The following is a 21,180-nucleotide window of genomic DNA, read 5'->3' on the forward strand; positions in this document are numbered from 1 at the left end:
ATATATTTCTTACTAATAATTTAGTTAACTAACTAACTACTTACGTATAATACTGTATAAGAACTAATTTAATTTACTACTAATAATATATATTTTTATATATATATATATATATATATATATATATATATATATATTTCTTCAAATATTAGTTACAACAATTAACTCAGATTTTTTTTACAATTGTCTTGTTAATTGTCTAACTAAAAAAACAAACATTTACACAACTAATATCATCAATTTAAAGTTTACGAGAGCAGTTCGTATAAAATATCGCAGTTGGAAGTATTCATCTTTTTCTAATGGATGTCACAAAGCATGATGAACAGTTTCTACTTTTATCTGATTCTTTTACCATCTCATCGCTCGCGCCATAAGAAAGTTCTTTCAAGACGATAGTTGTTCTAAGATTTGACAAACGATCTCGCTCCTTGTTACCGCGTAAAAACGAATCAGTGTCATCCCCGACATCTGACACTTAACATCCCGTGATATTTCGTGACGAAAGTGCGTCTCAAATGATCGTGAAACGATTTCATAAGGCCCGCGTGAGCGGAGGAGGGAGAATCGGCGAGTAGCAATCAACGACAGTCTGAAAACGGATACGCGGCATTAGGGCGCCTTGATGCGATGATAATAGGTCTGCGTTACTGGGAGCGGTTAGAATCTACGATGACAGGTGGATCCGCTAATCGTTTGATGGTCTCCGCACGGCGCGACGCCATTACGGTACACGCAGGTCCGTCTGTCACCCTCGTTTGCTCCTCGCTGTCGCTGACGAAACTAGCTATGATAGCTGTAATCGCTCCTAACTGCCTGATGGCCGGTAAATGGATGATAATTGTACTAGAACGGCACGAAGAGCTGCCTTCACGGCACGAATTCTTCGTCATTCGCTTCACTGACTTGTGTACGCTTTACGCTAGAATAGAGAGAGAAAGAAACCATCAGAAGGCTCGCGTGCCTTTCGCACGGTTCGCAAGTATCGCTACTGGCGCCTGAATTCAGTTTTATCCCGTTTATCTCTTACACGAATTTCATTGTTTCAATTATTATGACTGCGAAGCAATAAAAGATTACAAAAAACTTGTTGAAAACAAATTACACAAGTATATTTCTTTAATAAAATTAACATTTATAATATGGTAAATTAACATTTACATTTTTTATTCATTTATCTTGGAATTGATTTTAAAATTATAGTTTTTAATGTTATTTGTTCACTTATAAACTGTGTTATTTTAACATTAAGAAATATATTAAATATCATATTAAATATAAATTTAATATAAAATAGTTAAATAAAATCATCGTTATATTAAATTAATACACATAAAATGCTTTTTATTGTGTATAAGTATGATTATAAAAGAAGCGTATAATGGTTTTAAATAGGTACTTAACGCACATAAGTGGAGTAACTTTTCGACTTTCTCCTACGAATGTGTTGCCGTCGGAGAGATCTTATTTTGAAGTACGTCCTCGCGATACGAGGACACGTCGATGGCGATATTATGCAATGTGTTATCGAATCGATGAATCTCCAATGTATAATATTATCCGTACTTAATTGCGCATTTGCGATGACACGTTAGTCAACCACGCGATCATGATTTATGCGATTTTTATCTCTCGCGTTGCATACTAATGTGTAATCGCTTCTACATGCAAGATTTGTTCTTTACTTAATTTCGCATTATCTGACACATATTCTTAATCGACGATATCGAGAACAACAGTCTAATGCATTCGCGCGAGCGGAAAAAAAATTGTTTCTGGCTACAACTAATTCTTATTAGAAATTGAAATTGAACTGATTAGCTACTATAGCTACGAAATTTACTAATACATACAAAGACTTTGCTGCTAATATAATGACGTGATAGCAAAGTATGCATGTCTGTTACAGATCAATTTATTCTCTAAATGCATAATCATTGATTCAGATATCAGTATGCTATATAATCAGTGAATTAAATGTGAGATCCCTACCTACCTAATCATTATTATGTGATCTAACTAACTTTGTTTTAGTACTTAAATTCAATGATTATGATAAGGTTATTGAAAGATTAAAATTAACATGGAAATATCAATATTTTAGTTATATAATGCTCAAACATTCTTCCTTTTTCAATTGCCATTTTCAGTGCCACTGAGTAATTAGTGACTATCCTGATTCAGATCTAAAGAGTATTTAGCAACATGAAGTCGTCATAATTATCAGATGTCCGTGTAAAAGAAAATTGTCTCTATCACAATTAAATATGATTTGCTGAAACTGTACTTGCTACCGAATTGTCTGCTACACAGAAAATGTTTGCTGCAATGATAAATACATCGACATGATAGCAAAATACTTGTCTGTTACAATGATAATATTTAGGTCTCACAGGTCTAATAGAAATTAGATCTCAGACACTACGTTAGGTATAATACTACTTTTTCTATTTAGCTATTATATCTAATTTTTGGCTGTGGCAGTTAATCTTTTTTTCCCGTGTTCTTCTACTCTCATCGAGACGAAGAACTGATCGCAAGACGTGTCGATCGATATACGAATTATAATATAATACCGGTATGTCTGACAAAAGAATAAACGCAGGGCGTGACGAGGTGTGGCCAAGTTGATCCAAACGAACGTTCGCAACACACGATTCTTTGAACCGGGTTACACTTTATAGCATCGCTTTTTGCATGGCTAATCTAACGTGTCTTCTCCTCTGATCAACTGCATTTCGGTATAGTCTCCAAGATTCGGAACGATTCCCATAAAACATAAGACGATCAAACGCAGAAAGTAGTCTAATCGTCATTCCCAGAAAAGATGTTCCCGCACATACTTGTTACTTAGATCCTCAACTTGATCTTTCCCAGCATCACAAAGAAAAGGAGAGAAAGAGAGCGGTTCTCAGAGTAGATACTACTTCGTCAGTTGTCGCAGTCAGTCCGTAAGTCACTTTCGTTTACGACACCCGTTAGATGGGATCTCGACGTGTATCGGTCGTCGATCCTCTTGCAGTCTCCTGGATCGTAAATTCAGAAGCGTTGCCATGCCGGGGGCATCTGGGGTATGGCGAGGGAGAGGAGTAGCGAATCCTTTTTTTTTCCTGTACGTTGCTCACGACGAACGATGACGAGGGCGAGCCGTAATCAGGTTTTACTTGCAAATCAATTCCTAAACTCGCGACTCTGCCGAGCTCGAACCCCCGCGTTCGTTCACCGCGGTCGAGGCACGCTATCGTGTTTCAAGGGAGTTCCTCTCCGTGTTTTATCTGACGTTCGTTATGCTGCTGCCTACGGACTCGTACATCGGAGCCGACATTTCACGTTTGTAACGGATGCTTTACTGCTTCGTGAGCTACTCGAACCAAGCTTTTGATGGATCTCCCCGTGGGTGACGACGCGCCGAAGGGTCGCATCCCGCTGACTATCCCTCTTTGAGATCATAAGTCGATGCGCGAGTCCGGAGGCCATATTTTTCATCGCGCATTTAACACTAATTGTAAATACGATCATTTGATCCCTTATCGCACTGTGAAGTCGTATTTAATACGACAAGGACGATTATACTCGATACTAAATGCATGCAGTTGGAGAACGAATCAAAAAATGCTGCAATGCCGACCAATTTATATATTTGTCATGCGACACGAAAGTTTACTACCATTTAAGACTTTTATTTCAAATGAATGAGAGTTTTGCTTTTGACGGCAATTTCTCAGCGTGTATACTCTGCTAACAGTCTTTTTTGTAATGCCTTCGTCCAGTGAATGCATTCATGGGATCCAAAGAAAAAAGCGAGGGGCATGCGATTTACTATCGGCTCCTTCGACAGGAGATAAAAGAAACGAGAGACAATTACGAAAGTTATCTCAACAATTGTTCGATTTCGTGACGAATATTCTTTCTTTGCAATTAATGTGGAAAATTAAGCAAGTATATGAACGTTTCTTGATAAGATAAATTTATATTCACTGACAATGAGAGAAAAGTGTTTGGGAATTTGTAATTGCATGATAAAATAATTATGGTTAAGTACTCTATTTTTATAGTTGTTATTGTTATAATATTATTCTATAATTTATAATTATTTTTGTTGCAAACTATATATATATTTTTTTTATGTATAGAACTGCACACAGAAAAATAAATAATAATTGCATGCTTCAAGTATTTCAAAAGTTTAATGGCTATAAAAATGTTTCTAATAATTATCTTACTATGCAATTACAATTATAAATACTAAACATTTTTCTGTTAATGTTGTTTATTGTTCTACAAATTTATATCGCTTTACTGCTCTAATAAATTATCACTTATTTATCACCGTTAATTTTAAAGAAACATTTCTAAAGTAAAAACTGAATTACATCTACTTCTTCCTCAAGAATATTTTTTCATATTTATGTATGGGATCTTTTTTATACTTTTTAAAAGTCGTATTAGGAACTTCGCCAAATTTTTAACGCGTCCAAATTCCATCGTAGCTAAAAACACCACGAGCGAAGGGGTACGTGGAATATCAATCGTCATTTTATTTTGTCGTGAGTCGCACCGAGAAACGCGTGACGTACTACCGCTGCTTGGCACACATTCCACGGACATTGGCCATCGTGGCAGATTCTTATCGACTCGTGTACACCATCTCCGCTCCATCTCTTGTAAAGGTGGAATCCCGGAAGACACGATAGGGAAGATCGGCCGAAACGAGTTTATATGACGTTCGCACCGACAGCAAGCGTATTTTTCATTCGTTACGGTACGCACAGCAACAATGAGTATCACCGACAAAAAGTGTCATGGGAAAAGTATTTTGATTTTAAAAAGCATTACATGATTAAATTATCTTCATTTTCAATCATCATAAGCGATTTCTTTTTATAATATTTTTTTTCTATTTATAATTAAAAATTAAAATAACGTCTCCTTTTCTTTCATGAAACTGAAATGCAATTGATCGTCGAGATGTAGAATTACAAAACCAGTTGCGTTCGGAGAATTGAGATTTTAAAAGATACATGTGGGAATTGAAAATAAGATTACTTCATCGCGATACTTCTATTTCTTATGAAAGTGTATGTTGTACTTCATTCATACATATTTTTTAGTCAAGAAAAAAAATAGCGAAGACTTCTTTGGTCGTACATCGATCGTTCTTCTCAAGAGCGCATTTTCGAGTCGATCAGTCCCGCCGGCGACGGACGGTCAGTACGAGGATCGTTTACGAATCGCCTCGTTGGGGTCTACCAAGCTTGAGGCTCACGCCGCTTGGCTCCTCAAGTTCTCGAGCTGGAGGAGGCAGCCGAAGAGGAAGACAAGGAGACGGTCGAGTATCACAGGGGGAACTCGTTTGTTAGTTTTTGCCCGCCTACCCAACGACGGGCAACGATCACCGTAGTTGCTCATTGCGGTCTCGACCCTGGCAATCATCGATTTTTATAATTTTCCGTGTCCACCGCTTTCTGAGCTTCCAGTATCACTAACACGCAGATCCCTAGAGACGAGCATTCTCTCTTACCTTGTATTCTCAGGAAATTTTTCTCTAGAATATCGATCCTGAGGATTTATTGCTCGCTTAAGTTTTTTTCATTGAAATGTCATTGTGATTCGTTCATTTTTAATTATGATTACATACTCTGCTTATATAACAACATATATTATTGTCATTAGAATAGTATTGTGTCAGTATAATCGTTTTAATCGTAGATACACACATGCATTTATCAATTGTTGCAATATTAATTTTCTCATTCATGTGTCACTAGTGATAATTTAAAGTTATTTAGTCGCAATTATCAAGAAATTTAACGTTTTTAGAATTAAAAGATTTTTCACAAAAATCAAACAACTTCAGAAAGTTACAAATCAGGAAATAAAGAAACTTCTTATCTTTCAATCATTTATTTTATATATTCGTATGTGTAAATTTGTTTCTTCGCATATATAATAAGTATAAGAACAATGCTTTAGCTTTTGATTTTACTATTTTGTTTGTGGAAATTTTGTTACCTCATACTTCTTATCTCATAATATTCTATATTTATATTTTTTGTAACATTAATAATAAGTAATGAACGTAAGAAAAGGTAATTAAAATTATAAAGTAATATTTTTTCACTTTTTATTTATAAAATTTTATAAATTTCCCTTAATAAAAACGTTCTTTGCAAACTTGTTAAACTCTTATATTTCCTGTTTTCTGTTTGATTTTTGTCAAAAAATTATTCACGATATGACATTACTGATAAAGACAATTTGGCGTCATAATCCAAGTTAAAAAAAAAAGGTCTTATTTATGATTTTATTTGTAGATTCTTTTGTAAGATTAATCCTTCAATTATACATTAATGATAGATATACTCTAAAAAATATGGGCGTGGATTTAACATGCGTATCTGTATAATAATCTCATGGATTTTAAATTCATATTGATGTTAGTATTAATACCACGGTGAGAATATAGACACCATATGCGATGTTAAATCTACACCCAGTCATTGATAATCTTAAATAATAGGACTTTAAATTTTGAAGCATTAATTCTTTCTAGAAAAACACTAAATAATCTTTATAAAAGTATATATTTGCTAATGTATTAATATATGTTCTGAGAGACATGATGGAGCTTTTAATATCTGGCTTGTATCGCGCTCGATCTCCAGGCTGTCGCCCAGAGGAGAATTTACAAAGATCTCTCTCTCTCTCTCTCTCTCTCTCTCTCTCTCTCTCCCACTCTTCTCTCTCTCTTTCTCTTGAGGCGACGGTTAATTACAATTGGCAAACGCAGTGCGCGGTGCGGTCGTTGCGGCAATTAGTCATACACGACAACGGCATCGCGGACGTGTAGGATGATCGATAGCGACGCTATCAGCCGATGGGCGCCACGAACTAGCGGATCGCCCTTATGCCGTAATAATCTTCTCCCCCCCCGCCCCCCTCGCGGGGAAACCGTGATTAATACTACCTCGCCCACTTAATCTATCGCCGCGAGGCGCTTCCCGGCGATCAAACCGCCGTGCCGTCTTGTATCCCTCCACTTTCGCGCCTCTGTGCGTGTTGCTGCATGGAAAATCGTGATCCTTGATTCGTCTAGACGATACGGATTCATTTGCGAATATCTAAGTTTCTGCATGCGAATAAACTGCCCAGATAAATCCGTGAAGAGAAAAGTAACAGCTCGATACGCTCTCGCTTCCGCGAAACAACTTCCTCCGTCTGCACGTCGTATTCTCACTCTAGCAATTCGAGCTCGCGAATTTACATCGCATTCGGCCGAGCCACTTTCTCCGACAAGCGCAACTTTGCGAGTGCACGTAAGATTTAAATTAAAAGCGAGCAAGACGATGGAAGAGAAAAGGTCGACCCCTTAAAAATCACGGAGTCCGTGCGCGGTCACCGGCATGCGTAATTCGGCGACAAGAGCGTACCTCCGACGGCCGTAGGTGCGATCATTTAGGTCAACTACTTCGTGATGTCTCGAGCGTGCTTTTTCATGGGCCGAGAAGAAAAAAAACAAGCGGCAAGTTCGTTCATTCGGTCGTGAACCGTGCGAGAGCAAGAGCAAGAGCAAGAGCAAACCGGTGGACGCGCACAGCGAGTAGAGGTGACCAGCTCCGGGCGATTTCGCGAGTATGCACGCTTGTAACCCGGACTTTTATATCCTGCCCGATGCAATAAAACCCTTCGTCGGTATTTCGGCTTCTGTGCGCTACGACCTGTCCTTCCCGACTCTCTCTCCTTCTCCTCTCTCCGGTCAATCGCCGTTTCTTTCATCGTTCGGATCAATTCACATTTATTTTACGAATGTCTTTACATTAATTTCCGATTTGTTTTGACGTTCTTTAATATAATCGACAGAATTTCAACGAAGAGAAGCGAGAAACGGTGACATAAAATTTTATTTCGAAATTTAAACACTAATTATCACCAATAACATACCAAATAATGCACCGTTAAATTACGAGTAATATTCGTGATGGGGCATCACAGAATTTTTATGTAAATTGATACTTGTTTTATGTTGAGAGATTTAATTGTTGACTTAACAATTAGTTACTTAAGTGAAAATGAATGTATTAATATTTTGACTGCCATGCAATCATATGAAATCGGATGTATTCAATTGGATACACTGTATGAGTTCAGGATGCTGCATGTATCAATTTGAATATGTATATTTTCTACTTACTATTATTTATATATGAACCAAGAACTTTCTTGGCAAAGGCAAGAACTTTTGCATTCATTTTATGCAGTAGATATGTTGTGAATTCTGCAGACTCTCCAAATTCTTTGAAGTGGAAAATTTCATTCTACACTTCATTCTCTTACAATGAAAATTAAATCAGTCAAAAAGAGTGATTCAACTTTCGTAGTTTAGAATAAAATTTTTCACATTCAGAGAGTCTCAATTTTCAATCTTTAAGAGTGAAATTTCAGAGTGAGATTCATTTTAAAAGTTTTAAGCTCAGTTCCACAACTCATGGTTAATTCTTAATGAAGATTCAACTTGTTTCTCATCTCTTTCCAATTCTAAAATTGGAAACAGATAATGAATAAGTTAAACCTCGGTTAAGAGTTAACCTTGAGTTGTGGAACTGGGAGAAGGAAGAGGCTATTAATTTAGCTGAGAATTTTTATTTAAAAAATATATTTTATTGGAAAATCTATTTTAATGAGAAAAATTTACTTAATGTTATGAGAATATTTTACGAATTCACAGCAATGATAAATATATATATACATATATATATATATACACACATTTACACGTGTCGCAGGAATGATATTTATTATCCCCACGGTATGCGTATCTTTTACGAGCCAACATCTATAAATATTTTTAAAAATTAAATTCATTAAATACATTAAATTCTAAGTCATTTTATATTATCAATTTGTTTTATATAAAATTAGGCATAAAGTAATAGTATAGCGTTAAGGAACCGATTACAAAAATCTGTGACAATCAATCAAAGTGTTAATTAACGTTCTCTCACGATCGATGAATTAATTCTTATGCCAAAATTTCTGATTTCACTCTTGAATTTCGCAGAAGCTTTTGCGAAATTCAATTTGAATAGATGAAACAACTGCATGAGCCACGCATGTGCTGGCTCATTGCTTGCTACCTCGAAGCGAATTTCTGTAATTACTTAACACATCGCACGTGCACACACGACCGCTACACTGTATCGGAGTGAAATATCTTTCGGCCAGTGTCTCAGGTCAAGAATCTTGTCGTGTAACGATACGTTCGCACGCGAAGGTTAACACGCAGGACTTTCCCCAAACTTGCATCGGCGACAGTCTGACGGCGAGCGAGCGCGAGCGACAAATTTCGTAAAATCCACCTCGCAGTTACTCACGTCTCTCGAAAACCTCGTGGGCGGATTTTATGCGAAATCGCATTGACGTACCGCATCGCGCTGTTCGAGTACTTTACATCCTCTTGTTAAGAGAAAATACAACATACACTCGCCACCTTAACATTCACGCGATTAATCCTCTACCGAGGTGGAATCTCACAGGCTCTTGCTAAAAATTCCGATCTGTTCTCCTGCTTATAAGAGATATAATGCAATCAATGTCCAATTATAAATCGTAATTATAAATTGTAAACAACATGTGCAACTCACATATACAATGGGTAAGTTAATGTGAAGCAATCGTAACATTTTTTAAACGCACAAAACATTGAATGGTTATAACTCTATTTGTCTTTTCGGAATTTTATAGAATTCTCTGACAGTATTTTATTAGACACCATTGCACTGAGAGACAAATGTTTAGTATATATTTGTGATTATAATTGCGTAGTAAATAATAAAATTATGATTAAGAGCTCTACTTTTATAATTATTACTCTATAATGTTAATTAATATTATATTTATACAAAAAAAATATATATATATAGTTGATGTAAATTAATTACAATGTAACTGTAACCATATTTTTTCTCTCAGTGTGCAATCATTAATATTAAAACATAATGTTTAACGATAGCCTCTGAATAAATTTGAATACCGAGGAACGAATGGCTCTTGTCGTTTGAATAGTTGCACCGTGGGTATTGTTCGATCGTTGTCGTAAAAAAATGGGTCAACTGGCGAAGCGAGTCGTCCTGAGAGACGGGAGGACGAGAGAGTCACTCTCACGAACTGTCTCCGAAGCACCTTGGACGGGTCCTCGGTTGCGCGATAGGTGGGTCAACCTCTCGGCCACGTCTCTTCTTGGCCGGCGTTGTTCGTCTCGGTGAGTCACTCGGGCCCTGCGGCATTGCGGCCTGGCGCCAGCGTTGCGCAATATACGCGCTCGGCGCTGGCCGGGGCACCCGGCACCCTTCACGCGCCGCGCCGCGCTGCGCCGAAGATGCGCCCCGTGCGAGATATCGCGCTACAACACCACGTTATCCAATTTATCACGGGATCGACGGAACTAAAGGAGGCTCGCTCGCGCGCTCTTAATTTACTGCGAAAGCTTTAATCCGTGCGATACAAGTATTGAGAGAAATTCTTATTAAGGCGTTATTCGTGAGATAATCGCAGGCGAGAGTAGTACCTTGAGAATTCTTTCTTCAGGTTCTCCCCAAAAATTATCTTTAATTTATCGAGGAAATATATTATCATTTCGAGAAATTTAATTTTGAAAATCACACGAATTATCATGCATATTTTTTACTTGTAAATGCTACCAAATATGAAAATTTTATCTTTACCGTCATTGCTCGAGAGATGAGGAGGCGAGATGAGTACTTCATTTCGAGAATTCTTTCCTAAGGATCTCTTAAGGTGAATCAAAAAAGTATTTTTAATTTATCGAAGAAATATATTATCGGCTTGAGAAATTTAATTTTGAAAATCATGAATTTTTGTGCAAATTTTTTTCTTGTAAATTGCTGTTAAATTTGAAATTTTATTTTTATCACATCATTATTTAAAAGATAATCGAAGGCAATCATGAGAGTAATGTTTCGATTCGAAAATTCTTTTCTAAGAATTTTTTAAGATGCACCAAAAAATTTTTTTTACTTTATCAAGGAATATTATCATCTTGAGAAATTTAATTTTGAAAATCACACGAAATTCTTTACTTATAAATCGCTGTTAAATTTCAAATTTTATCCTACTATCATTGTTATTTGGAAGATAATCGAAGACATTCATGAGAATAATATGTTTTGTCTCAAAAATTCTTTCCTTAAGAACTTCTCAAGGCATATAAAAAAATTATTTTTAATTTATTAACGAAATATATTATCATCTCGAGAAATTTAATTTTGAAAATCTCGAGTTTTCATGTAAATTCTGTACTTGTAAATCGCTATCAAATTTCAAATTTCATTTTACTATTATCGTTATTTAGAAGATAACCGAAAGTGATGATGAGAGTAATTCTTTGCAGAGAATTCTGCAGAATTCTCGAAAATTCTTTCCTAAAATCTTTCGAGATCCAAAAAGTTATATTTAAATTATATTAGTTTTTAAATCACACAGTTTTCGTGCAAGTTCTTTGCTTATAAATACGCTAAACATAAAATTTTACCACACTATTATCGCGAGAATGAGGCGTGATGTAACGAATGTTGCAGCGTTACTCGCATGAAAGAGGACGTATGCAGTGATAAACCTGAGAATATATTTTCTTCGTGGTACACCCAACGCGAGAGAGGAATCTCTTTATGCGAGGCTCGCTTTCAAAGAGCATGATGTTCCAAGGTGGTGGCGATTGCCGTCCTCGTCGGTCTCTCAGAGAAGGATAGTGATTTGCGCGCTCACAAAACAATCGCTGTCTTACAGCATAAATGCGAGACGAGATTACCATCGGCGTTTACTTTTTAGACTCTCGTTTTTTTCGTGCTAGCTAGTAGGTGCGAATTTGCAATTCAGCTCCTTTCAAAATCACGCATCGCGCTACGAACAGCAATCGTTGTTCGATGACCGCGCTTTTTACTTTATTTAAACAGGCTATAATTTCGCACAAGGTATACATGTTTGCATCAGGTTTTGTAACTGATTTTTATGATGGTCTGCGTAGCACCAAGTTTTACATCGCCCTTCTTTCGCGAGCCTTTTATTTTGCCACGAAAACATACTTCTTTCATGCATATATAATTTTGCATATGTATATAATTTTCCATATTAAATCTTGGAACACCGGAAAGAAAAGATTCTTATGAAAAAAATCTACTTTCTCCGTTGCAATAAAAGTTTTTTCAAAAATAATCTCTTTAACAAAGATACTTGGCGACAGGAAAGTTCGGATTCCGAAGTTTACGACAAGAAAACTCTCCCAATGTCTCGATAATATTCCTTGAGATAAATCCTGTCCGTGAAGTTTAAGGCGTACACGCACTCTCGCACACAAGAATAAAAATTCCAAGTTTCACGCCTCCGCTTCGGATATGGATTCCGTGAGAGCTACGCGAACGGCAAGAGTAATTCGATCAAGCCGGTTTGAAGAATATACGCTGACCAGAAAAAAAATAACATATAATTGTTGGTAATGAAATTAAACAAAAGGTTCACCTTCACCAAACTCGATTTGTAGGGGCGATCCAAATTGATTTTTCGGGGCGTGAAGTTAATAATTTTTAGGGTCTTTGGATAGATAGGGAAAAGAGAAATGACGTTTGTTCTTTTCTATAAATAGAAAGAACAAGTTTGCTGAAGTGCTTAAAAAACATTAGTTACAAGTAAATAAGATTTGCACTGAAAAATGTTTGGTAATAGCTATATTAAATATTGAACGAAATAATTTCAGTCAAATGTTTGGTTAATATAATTAAATTTTACTTTTCTAAATATTTAGTAGTAAGTATTAGCAAACGATTAATTATATTATGATATTTGATAATATTTATTAAAGTAAAATTATTTTTGGTTATATTAACCAATATTTGATTTTACTCAATATTTAATAGTTATTACTAAATTCTTTTTTCGGTAAAAATAATTTTGACGACATAATTACATAAAAATTACATAGGAATCTCAAACATGATGAGCAATGCTACAAAAAATGTTGACGTTTTAACAGTTTAAACATCTTACATAATTATTATATTTTGATAGTCCAACATAATTATATCAAATTTGTATTTATTTAAATGTTTCAATAAAAACCATCCTTTCCGTGTAGAAATAAAATCAAAGTAAGTAAAAGACAGTTAATAGCCTGTGGCGAATTAAAATAAGAAATACTCAGATAATCAATGTTAAGAAATTAAATGCATAATAAAGTCAAAAAAATATTGAAAAGATTTTTTTTACCATACGGAATATATGATTTAAAAAGAAATCGGTGTGTATCTCTCTCTGAGCAAAATTATTTCACTGAACTCTTGTTAGTGAGAGACTTAGAGTTCGAAAGGAATATAAACTTCGTTAGCTTTCATACAGATCCGTCCCTAGAGGCGCAAACTCTGTTCACCGCGAAGGATTCAACCGTTTATAAGCGGTGATTTCACGACCACCCAAGGGAACGAACTTCCTTGTGGTAATTGATTGTCTAAAAATGCATTCACGTTTCCTCCCGCCCGCAATCATTCGCCATGTAAAATGCAATTCGAACAGCTCGAACTCGAAAGCCACGTGTGCATCATCTCGGTTAAACAGTTTTATTTCTGAATTAATCGATAATTTACATGCGCGTATGCGTTACCGGCGCAAAATCGCATTTCCACTTGTTCACCCGTTCATTCCGGCTCTTAACCACCCAGTGAACTTGAAAACCGTTACGCGATTCCGAGAGGTACCTAAAAATATTCGGCTCAAGTTTCTTCGGCGAGTGGTTATTATCCCCGTAAGTGAATACTCGGTTTAACGACAGTACTTCTCGACGGAGATGTGTTGCGTGTCGAGTCGTTTGCATAAAACAAATAGTGCGGGCGAGTTAATTTTCGCGGTCAGAAAACTCGTCTGCGCCGAAATTCTCATGGAGAGAGAAGGAGCTGCGAGATTCTTCTTACAAGGTGGTTAGGTAATATATCGGTCTCTTCTTTATTACTAACGAGAGCACGTTATATACATAACCAGTTTCTTGACTTAAATAACGTTAGGTGTCAGAGATATTGCAATGAAGAATAATCGCCTCGAAGAATAATCGCTATCGCTGTGTTAGGAAGATCTCTTGATAGAGTCCACCAAATTGAACGATGAAGACAAAAACCGAAGGTAAATCCTTGCAAAGCCTAAGTTTCGAAAATTATATATACTTTTCCAATTTTTTAAAAGATATATGGATGTAAATTTAATATCATGCGAGATTTATATAATTCTCATCATATCGATGTTTATATCAAAACAATAAAAATTATATAAACACCGCACGACATTAAATCCATGTATTTTAAAATGTATTGGTTAATTAAACTCTAATTAGCTAATTATTTTTTCAAATCAATTTTTTTATGCGTTCTTTCATATAAATAGATATTAAAATACTGGTTTCTTTTCCAGCACTTTAATATAAAAAAAATCTTTTACATTATCGTCAATCTGAATTAAATTTACTATCATGGAGCGTGAAATATATTACAGATTAGAAGTGACTAAATTAAGATATTTTTCAAAATTCTCACAGATTTTGTGCGCTTTCGATTTGCTTTTAAAACCGTCGGCAAATGGGGATAAGATCCCGTGGTGCGGATCGCAAGCAGTGAAAGAACGGACAACGAAATGGGGCCCCGGGGTGGCGATCAGGGACTATAGGTGCCCGGAGATGCTCATAAATCTTGTCTTAACGCTCGGTTTATTACTTGTAATCAAGCAACCATGAATTCTGCTGAAATCACCTACGTTACAGTCAGCAGACGCTGCCTTCTACTTATCCTCCCTTGCGCTCCGGAGCAACCCCTAACTATACATCTGCTGGCTTCCGATCCGATTTCAGAATTAGAAAAGAACTTTCGCCTTTTCGCGGGAGAGCTGTCTCTCTCTACTTCTATTCAAGCAGATAATGGATTGTCCAGCTAGATTACATGTATTACGTTAATGGCCACCGATTGAATAAGTTATCATTTTCTATTGTACATAAAATACCTAAATTGATATATGCATAAGTCAATTTTATTATTTAGTATTATTCAGCATTATATATAAGAACTGAATAATAATTTAACCATCGATTTGAAAGTTATATACTTCATAGTAAGTTAATGTCGAACCTGAAAAATACAATAACATTTTAACTGCTATGCGTATTCATTGGAATACTCGTGTGAATTATTATGAAGAGCACCACTGTATCAATTTCAATATTATTTTATAATTTAACATACGTTTTTTCTACTTATTATCTGTATATAAACCGAGAACACTTTACATTGATTTTGTAAATCGAATAGATTTATTCTAATAGATTTATATAAAATTATTCTAGAAACTTGTATCAATTTTCGGATATTTATTTAAAACATATTTTATTGGAAAATATATTTTAACGTGAAACACTTAAAATTATATTATTTACTTAAAATTATATTATATTTAAAAAATAATAAAATATAGTATGATTCCACGGCACTTCAAAAATTTATAGCGATAGTAAAAGTGTTAATTTAAAAATACTTTTTTACTATCGCTATAAATTTTTATATTTTACTAAAATTTGTTTTTTTCTCTCTTGTAAACATTTGATTAATAATAATAGTAGACATTATTTAATGATTACTTAATTAGAAAGTGCTTCTACCGATTTAAACCTATGTTTTCTTTTACACTATCTTGCTTGATTCTTGTAACAAATTACTCGCGAAGAATTTAATCTCTGTTCTAATAATTCATCCCAGAAATGGTTTCATATGAATATCTTCGATTTCACATTTTTATTTGCAGCAGGATTTAATTTCCTGCGGCGTGAAGGCGATGCATCTAATGATAATGAGGGTTCTGCGGACCTGCATTTATATGCGAGAAACCATTTCATTTTTTAGTTTCATATTTCCTTTTTTATCGAGTTTAGAAAAAGAATGAATTAGGAACGGCGAACTGGGTAGTAGAATACATTAGTTCCGATTAGTATATTAATTCCTCCATCTTCCATCGATCTTGATCCGCTCTAGATACTGGAGACGAGAAAACTGTACAGCTTACGTAATCGCAGTGTTTAATAATCCGCGCCACGTGACAAATAATGTCTGTTAACCTGAGTGCCCACGATCTTCAAATGAGTCGCGCGTTTTTTTATCCGTCTCTAATCGACTGGTGAATCTGATGATGAAATGTCGCATGCATCTTCCTGCCATCGTCACTTATTATCACTACTTAGAATACCATCCGTCTCGAAATGAGTTTAATCTTTAAAATATGTAAACGGTAAGTGTTCTAAACGGAGCCTTTCCTGTTGAAAGAAATAGTGATGTGCGTGGGTGTTTCTCTTTCTCAGTACATATTCCTTCTCTCGACTTTCACGAATAACTTTGTCGAGCGCCAAGGTTTTCCAGGTGAGTTTAGTGGCCACATTACCGAATATCGTCTTTCTCTTTCTCTCCGTCTCTCTCTCTCTCTCTCTCTTCCCTCCTTCCACCCCTCCTTCCCTCTTCTTCTTCCTCTCGTTTCTTCAATCGAAATGAAAAACACGTAAAAGTATTATCGTACGGTCTGTAATCTTTACGGACAGCACGGCGACGTCGATGAAATGGAGCGATGCGTCGCCTCCCGCAGAGTTTTCGAAATCGGCAAAGCAAGCTCGCCTTTTTTCACACGCGATCCGCACCAGCCGCCGGCTGAACTTCGATGGCCATTACCTTTACGATCAATCACACCGCTCATTATGTTTAAGAGCAACGTTATGCGGCGGCCGCGTACTCGCCGTTACGATCGACCAGCCCATTACACGTCGAATGGAACTTCTTCGTTACTTTGTAATTTAACTGACGTTATCGGCGAACTCCTTCCAAGCAAATGGCTGGAATCATCTTCGCAAATGTTACTCGCGATGTCTTTGACAGTATGATCTCTCATTCACGTCTTAATCGCATCGATTGAGAAAAAAAATCGCAAGTTTTTTTAGAAGACCTGTCATTTCATATCTGTTCCACATTGTTAAAACAATAGTTTAAATCTGAATATGTTAACTCTTTAAAATATATACAATATTATTTCCCAATAAATCAGCTTTGCAATATATTGTGTAATGGTCCACAAAATCTTCAGATTACGTCTGCAAAGATTTTTAGTTGCCCTCAAAACTATATATGCATCACTTCCTAAACTTCTAAGACAACTGAAATTTAAACTTCTCTTATGTCCAATCCCTCAGTATTTAAACCGCGATTTGAATATTCTAATGTAATTTCCACACACTTTATAATGAAAAATTTCAACGGGAGTTAGTAAGTTGATATCAACTAATAATTATAGATATTATAGATAGATATTATAGAAAATTACCTCATTGTAATTTTCCCAAATAGGTTATCAATGTCACTTCTCAATTTTTCTCTTTTCATGTCGTATGCAACACGTAAAAAAGATAATAAGTCAGTTATGATACTGACATACAAAAGGTTTATATCTCAGAAACCGGTTGAGCTTTTGACCTACGTTCACTAAGACATTTTTACTCAGTATGGTGTGTTATAAATGCTGAATGGTTTTTTTTTAACATCCTGTATAACAAACACTGGTATAAAAGGTGGAAAAGATTTGAGTTTAAATACTTTCCGTCTGTTCACCATAAACGTTTCGAACATTACTTGTGGTTGATAACACAGGAATTAAACTGAGAATGATCTATAGCAGCTGGAATGATGTGACACGGAAAGGTGTGACTCTCGGATCATTTAGCGTCATGGGAATTGAGGAACTCGTAAATCAGTAAACTTGACTTTACAATGCACGTACGTTGTTTTCCGACACGATAGAGGCGCAATTAGTATCTGTCTATGATCAATTAATAACATCCCGGTGTACAGCTACAGCTTCTCGTCATGGATGTCTTCTTGGTATTCGACGTACCGTCTCTCGACGAATCCACTAATTAATCCGCTCGCGGACGGCGGATAATGATTAATCACGTCGCTCTCATCAGAAATTTCGTCGTCTGTCGTTTGATCGTCCTATTATTATATAGAAGAAAAGGGCTCGCTTATATATCGACGCTTATATGGGGTCTTCGACTTTTGATTCGACACAGTCGCCTGCGAAGAATGTCTTTCGCCGAATAATTTCCCGATTGAAAACCCGCTTGAGGATTATAATTACGATCATTCTCTCTCCCTTCCCGTTCGTTACACGCGTCTCTTCCTCTTCTTTCGGCCGGCCGCTTAGAAGGCGCGCATTAGGAATAATTGTCGGCTGTCACGCGCCTCACCTCGCGTCTGACCCCTCCTGTCGTATTTCACTCGATAATAATTGTCGGTGATAATTCATTTTATCCGACACAAGTGAAGTAAAAGTATTTTCCGGCAACGTATTAATTACGACGGGGCCTCCCGTCCGGAGTTGTTTTTAACGTCAAACGCGCGACGTCTCGTCCTCGTCCCTCGTCCCGTTGCAGCGTATTATCTTCGACAACGTGGTTGTTGACGACGAACGAAACGTGCACCATAACGGTATAAACTTCGAGAAAGGAGCCGATTAAAGGAAGCGATATTTCGCAGCGTGTACGCGTGACACGAGCACGCGATTGCAAATACGTTATTTTTACCTCGGCGCGGCGGAGTCCTCGTAATTTCAGACACCTTTATTCGGGGACCATTGAGACGTGGGCTAATAAGAAGACGAAAGGGAAATAATTGTCTGTCGCGAAGCACGATACCACGCGACACGTGACACTCGACGAGTCACGAGCAGGCATTTCCGCAGTGGTTCCGCAGACGTGACACGGTCTCTTCCACCTTCTAACGTGCTCGTGTGTCATTCCTCTTTCTCTGTCCTCCTCTCGCCATCCTCTATGTTGTTGGACAGCAGGTACGGATTCGCTGAAAAAATTACTTTGCTTAAAATTCGTATGTAATTTTTTTTTATTCTGGACGTACTTTATGAAGAAGGAAATTTATTCTTTTTTTAATGATATTGTATCCTTTTTTATAAGAAAGGAGGATACAACTTTTGTCGTGATTGTCCTATATGAATTGTTTTATTTCTACGTTTTCTTATGTATTTTTCTTCATTGAAAATTAACATAATAATGACGTTACATTCAAGGAGAAATTAGTATATTATTGTGTATATTTGTGTGTGTTGATGAAATAAAGTTAATAAAATCCTTATTCACATAGTTACAAAAATCGTGGTCAGTTATGTTTTGATTATTTTAAAACTAATTCAAGAGTTGGAGTAACAATAACTAACAGCGATTTTGTAACGATTTAAATAAGGATTTCATTTTTTACTTTAATACATCAATTTTTTCTTGAGTATAGTGTTATTATTATGATAATTTTTTATTTTTATGAAGAGAAATGCATAAGAAAGTGTAGAAATAAAATATTCTCCGAACGATTATGAAAAAATGAAAGCTTCTTTTTTATTTATACATTTATTTGTTTTTGTATTTATAAAATAGAATACGGTTTTTTATACGTATCATATGTTAGAGATATCACTGCAAAATTACCTACATTAATTACATTTATTGATTTAACAAAGTAACATATACAACAAAAAATGTAATTACATACTTTATAACGCCGCCGATCCATCAGGTTTTTTACTTTCTATTTTCCTGATGAATATTGCCCGCCCCTGATCAAGATCGATACAGAAGCCCACGTATATTCGACATTGGAAATGCATGTCGCGAAACGCTCTCCGCAGGCAACTCACGCGTTGCTCGGCGACGATTTATAAACGTTAATGGGTTAATATCGCCGAGCCATTTTCAGAGGGACACACTCACGAGAAGTCCGGCAAGGAGGTATCGCATATCCGGGGGGATACGCAGGCTCGATCGAAAGAGCGTCGATCGAGATAAAAAATGCGGTTGGATGGACCACGTCGCATATAATCTATAGCTTCATATTCGTGCAGAGTGCGGCTACGTCCGAGCACTTGCGATAAACGCATGATGGATGATGTACAATAAATACAAGAGGCAGGGTTTTTTTTTCTATTATATGGCATTCTATCGATAATTAATCGTGGCGTTGCTGACGAATCGAATAAATCCAATTGCTAACAGGTAGCCCTAGGCGAAGGGACCAGTTTTATCGAAACAGTCGGACAATTAGACTTATCGCTGTATCATTGGACAGAACTGTGTTGAAACACACGTCAAAGAGAAGCCTGGGATATAATTGAAAAGCACAAGCAATAGAAACAAGGAATAACAGGTTTCAATAACGTATATCAAAATACATAGTTTCTGATAGTTGAAATCTATTATTCTCTATTTCTATTGCCTGTGCTCTTCAATTGTGTTTCAGGCTTTATGATGAATTCAATCACTCGCATTACACTAGATTAAAGGCTACTATAGAAAGTAACTAAATGGCATAACATATCAACTTTGACAAAAGCACAATATTACCAACTTGAATGAAGTAATGCATGTATGTTCTAAGTATCCATTATTAGATATTTAACCATTTTAAATATTTATATGCTTTTACATTTTGCTTTATTAATTTCATGTATAGCAGCTTTTAGCGTACACTAATCTAGTGTAATACAAGTGATCGAATTCATTATTAGATAGAATGGTTCTTATCAGGATTGATGAAAACCTAGGCGAGAAGGTCGTGGGAAAGTTGCCGCCTGTGTTCTCGATAGCTTCGTACGTATCCGCGAACGGAGAGCTGGATCAGGGAGAGAAGCGACGGCGAAGCGGGAGAGAAGAGGGAGAGATGCGGGAATCGCCTCTGGTGGTCAAGCGAGCAGACAGGAATCTCGATACTTTCGTCGGACTCGCGCGTACCTACGCGCGCCTCGACAAGCAGGATCGATACGATCGATACTCTCCCGTCCATCGGGAAGAGATACACGCTGACCGGTCTCGGATTGATGGATCTCCTCGCGTCGTTTTCGTAGTCGAGCCTTCGTAGCTTACGCTATTGTGCAACCAACGTCGCCGCGCGATCAGAGAGAGAGAGAGAGAGAGAGAGAGAGAGAGAGAGAGAGAGAGAGAGAGAGAGAGTAACGTACGACGACGACTACACTAGTATAGTAGTAGGTAGTACGTACTCCGTCGTACCGCCGACCCGACCAACCGACGACGAACGTACTTAAGTT

The 21,180-nt window shown here is 36.5% G+C and overlaps 1 protein-coding gene across 1 annotated transcript in view; it reads left to right on the forward strand.

Annotated features, from left to right (window-relative positions):
• The first annotated feature begins 630 nt into the window (after positions 1–630).
• The window catches only part of LOC105620377 (MKL/myocardin-like protein 2), a 124,264-nt gene continuing 103,714 nt past the window's right edge, over positions 631–21,180 (forward strand). Inside the window, exon 1 of the mRNA XM_012201876.1 lies at positions 631–826. Within this exon, the coding sequence (XP_012057266.1) occupies positions 631–826 (196 nt within the window). The remainder of the gene's footprint in view (positions 827–21,180) is intronic.

This window comes from Atta cephalotes (genome assembly GCF_000143395.1).
Source record: "Atta cephalotes unplaced genomic scaffold scaffold00025, whole genome shotgun sequence".
Lineage (NCBI taxonomy): Eukaryota > Metazoa > Arthropoda > Insecta > Hymenoptera > Formicidae > Atta > Atta cephalotes.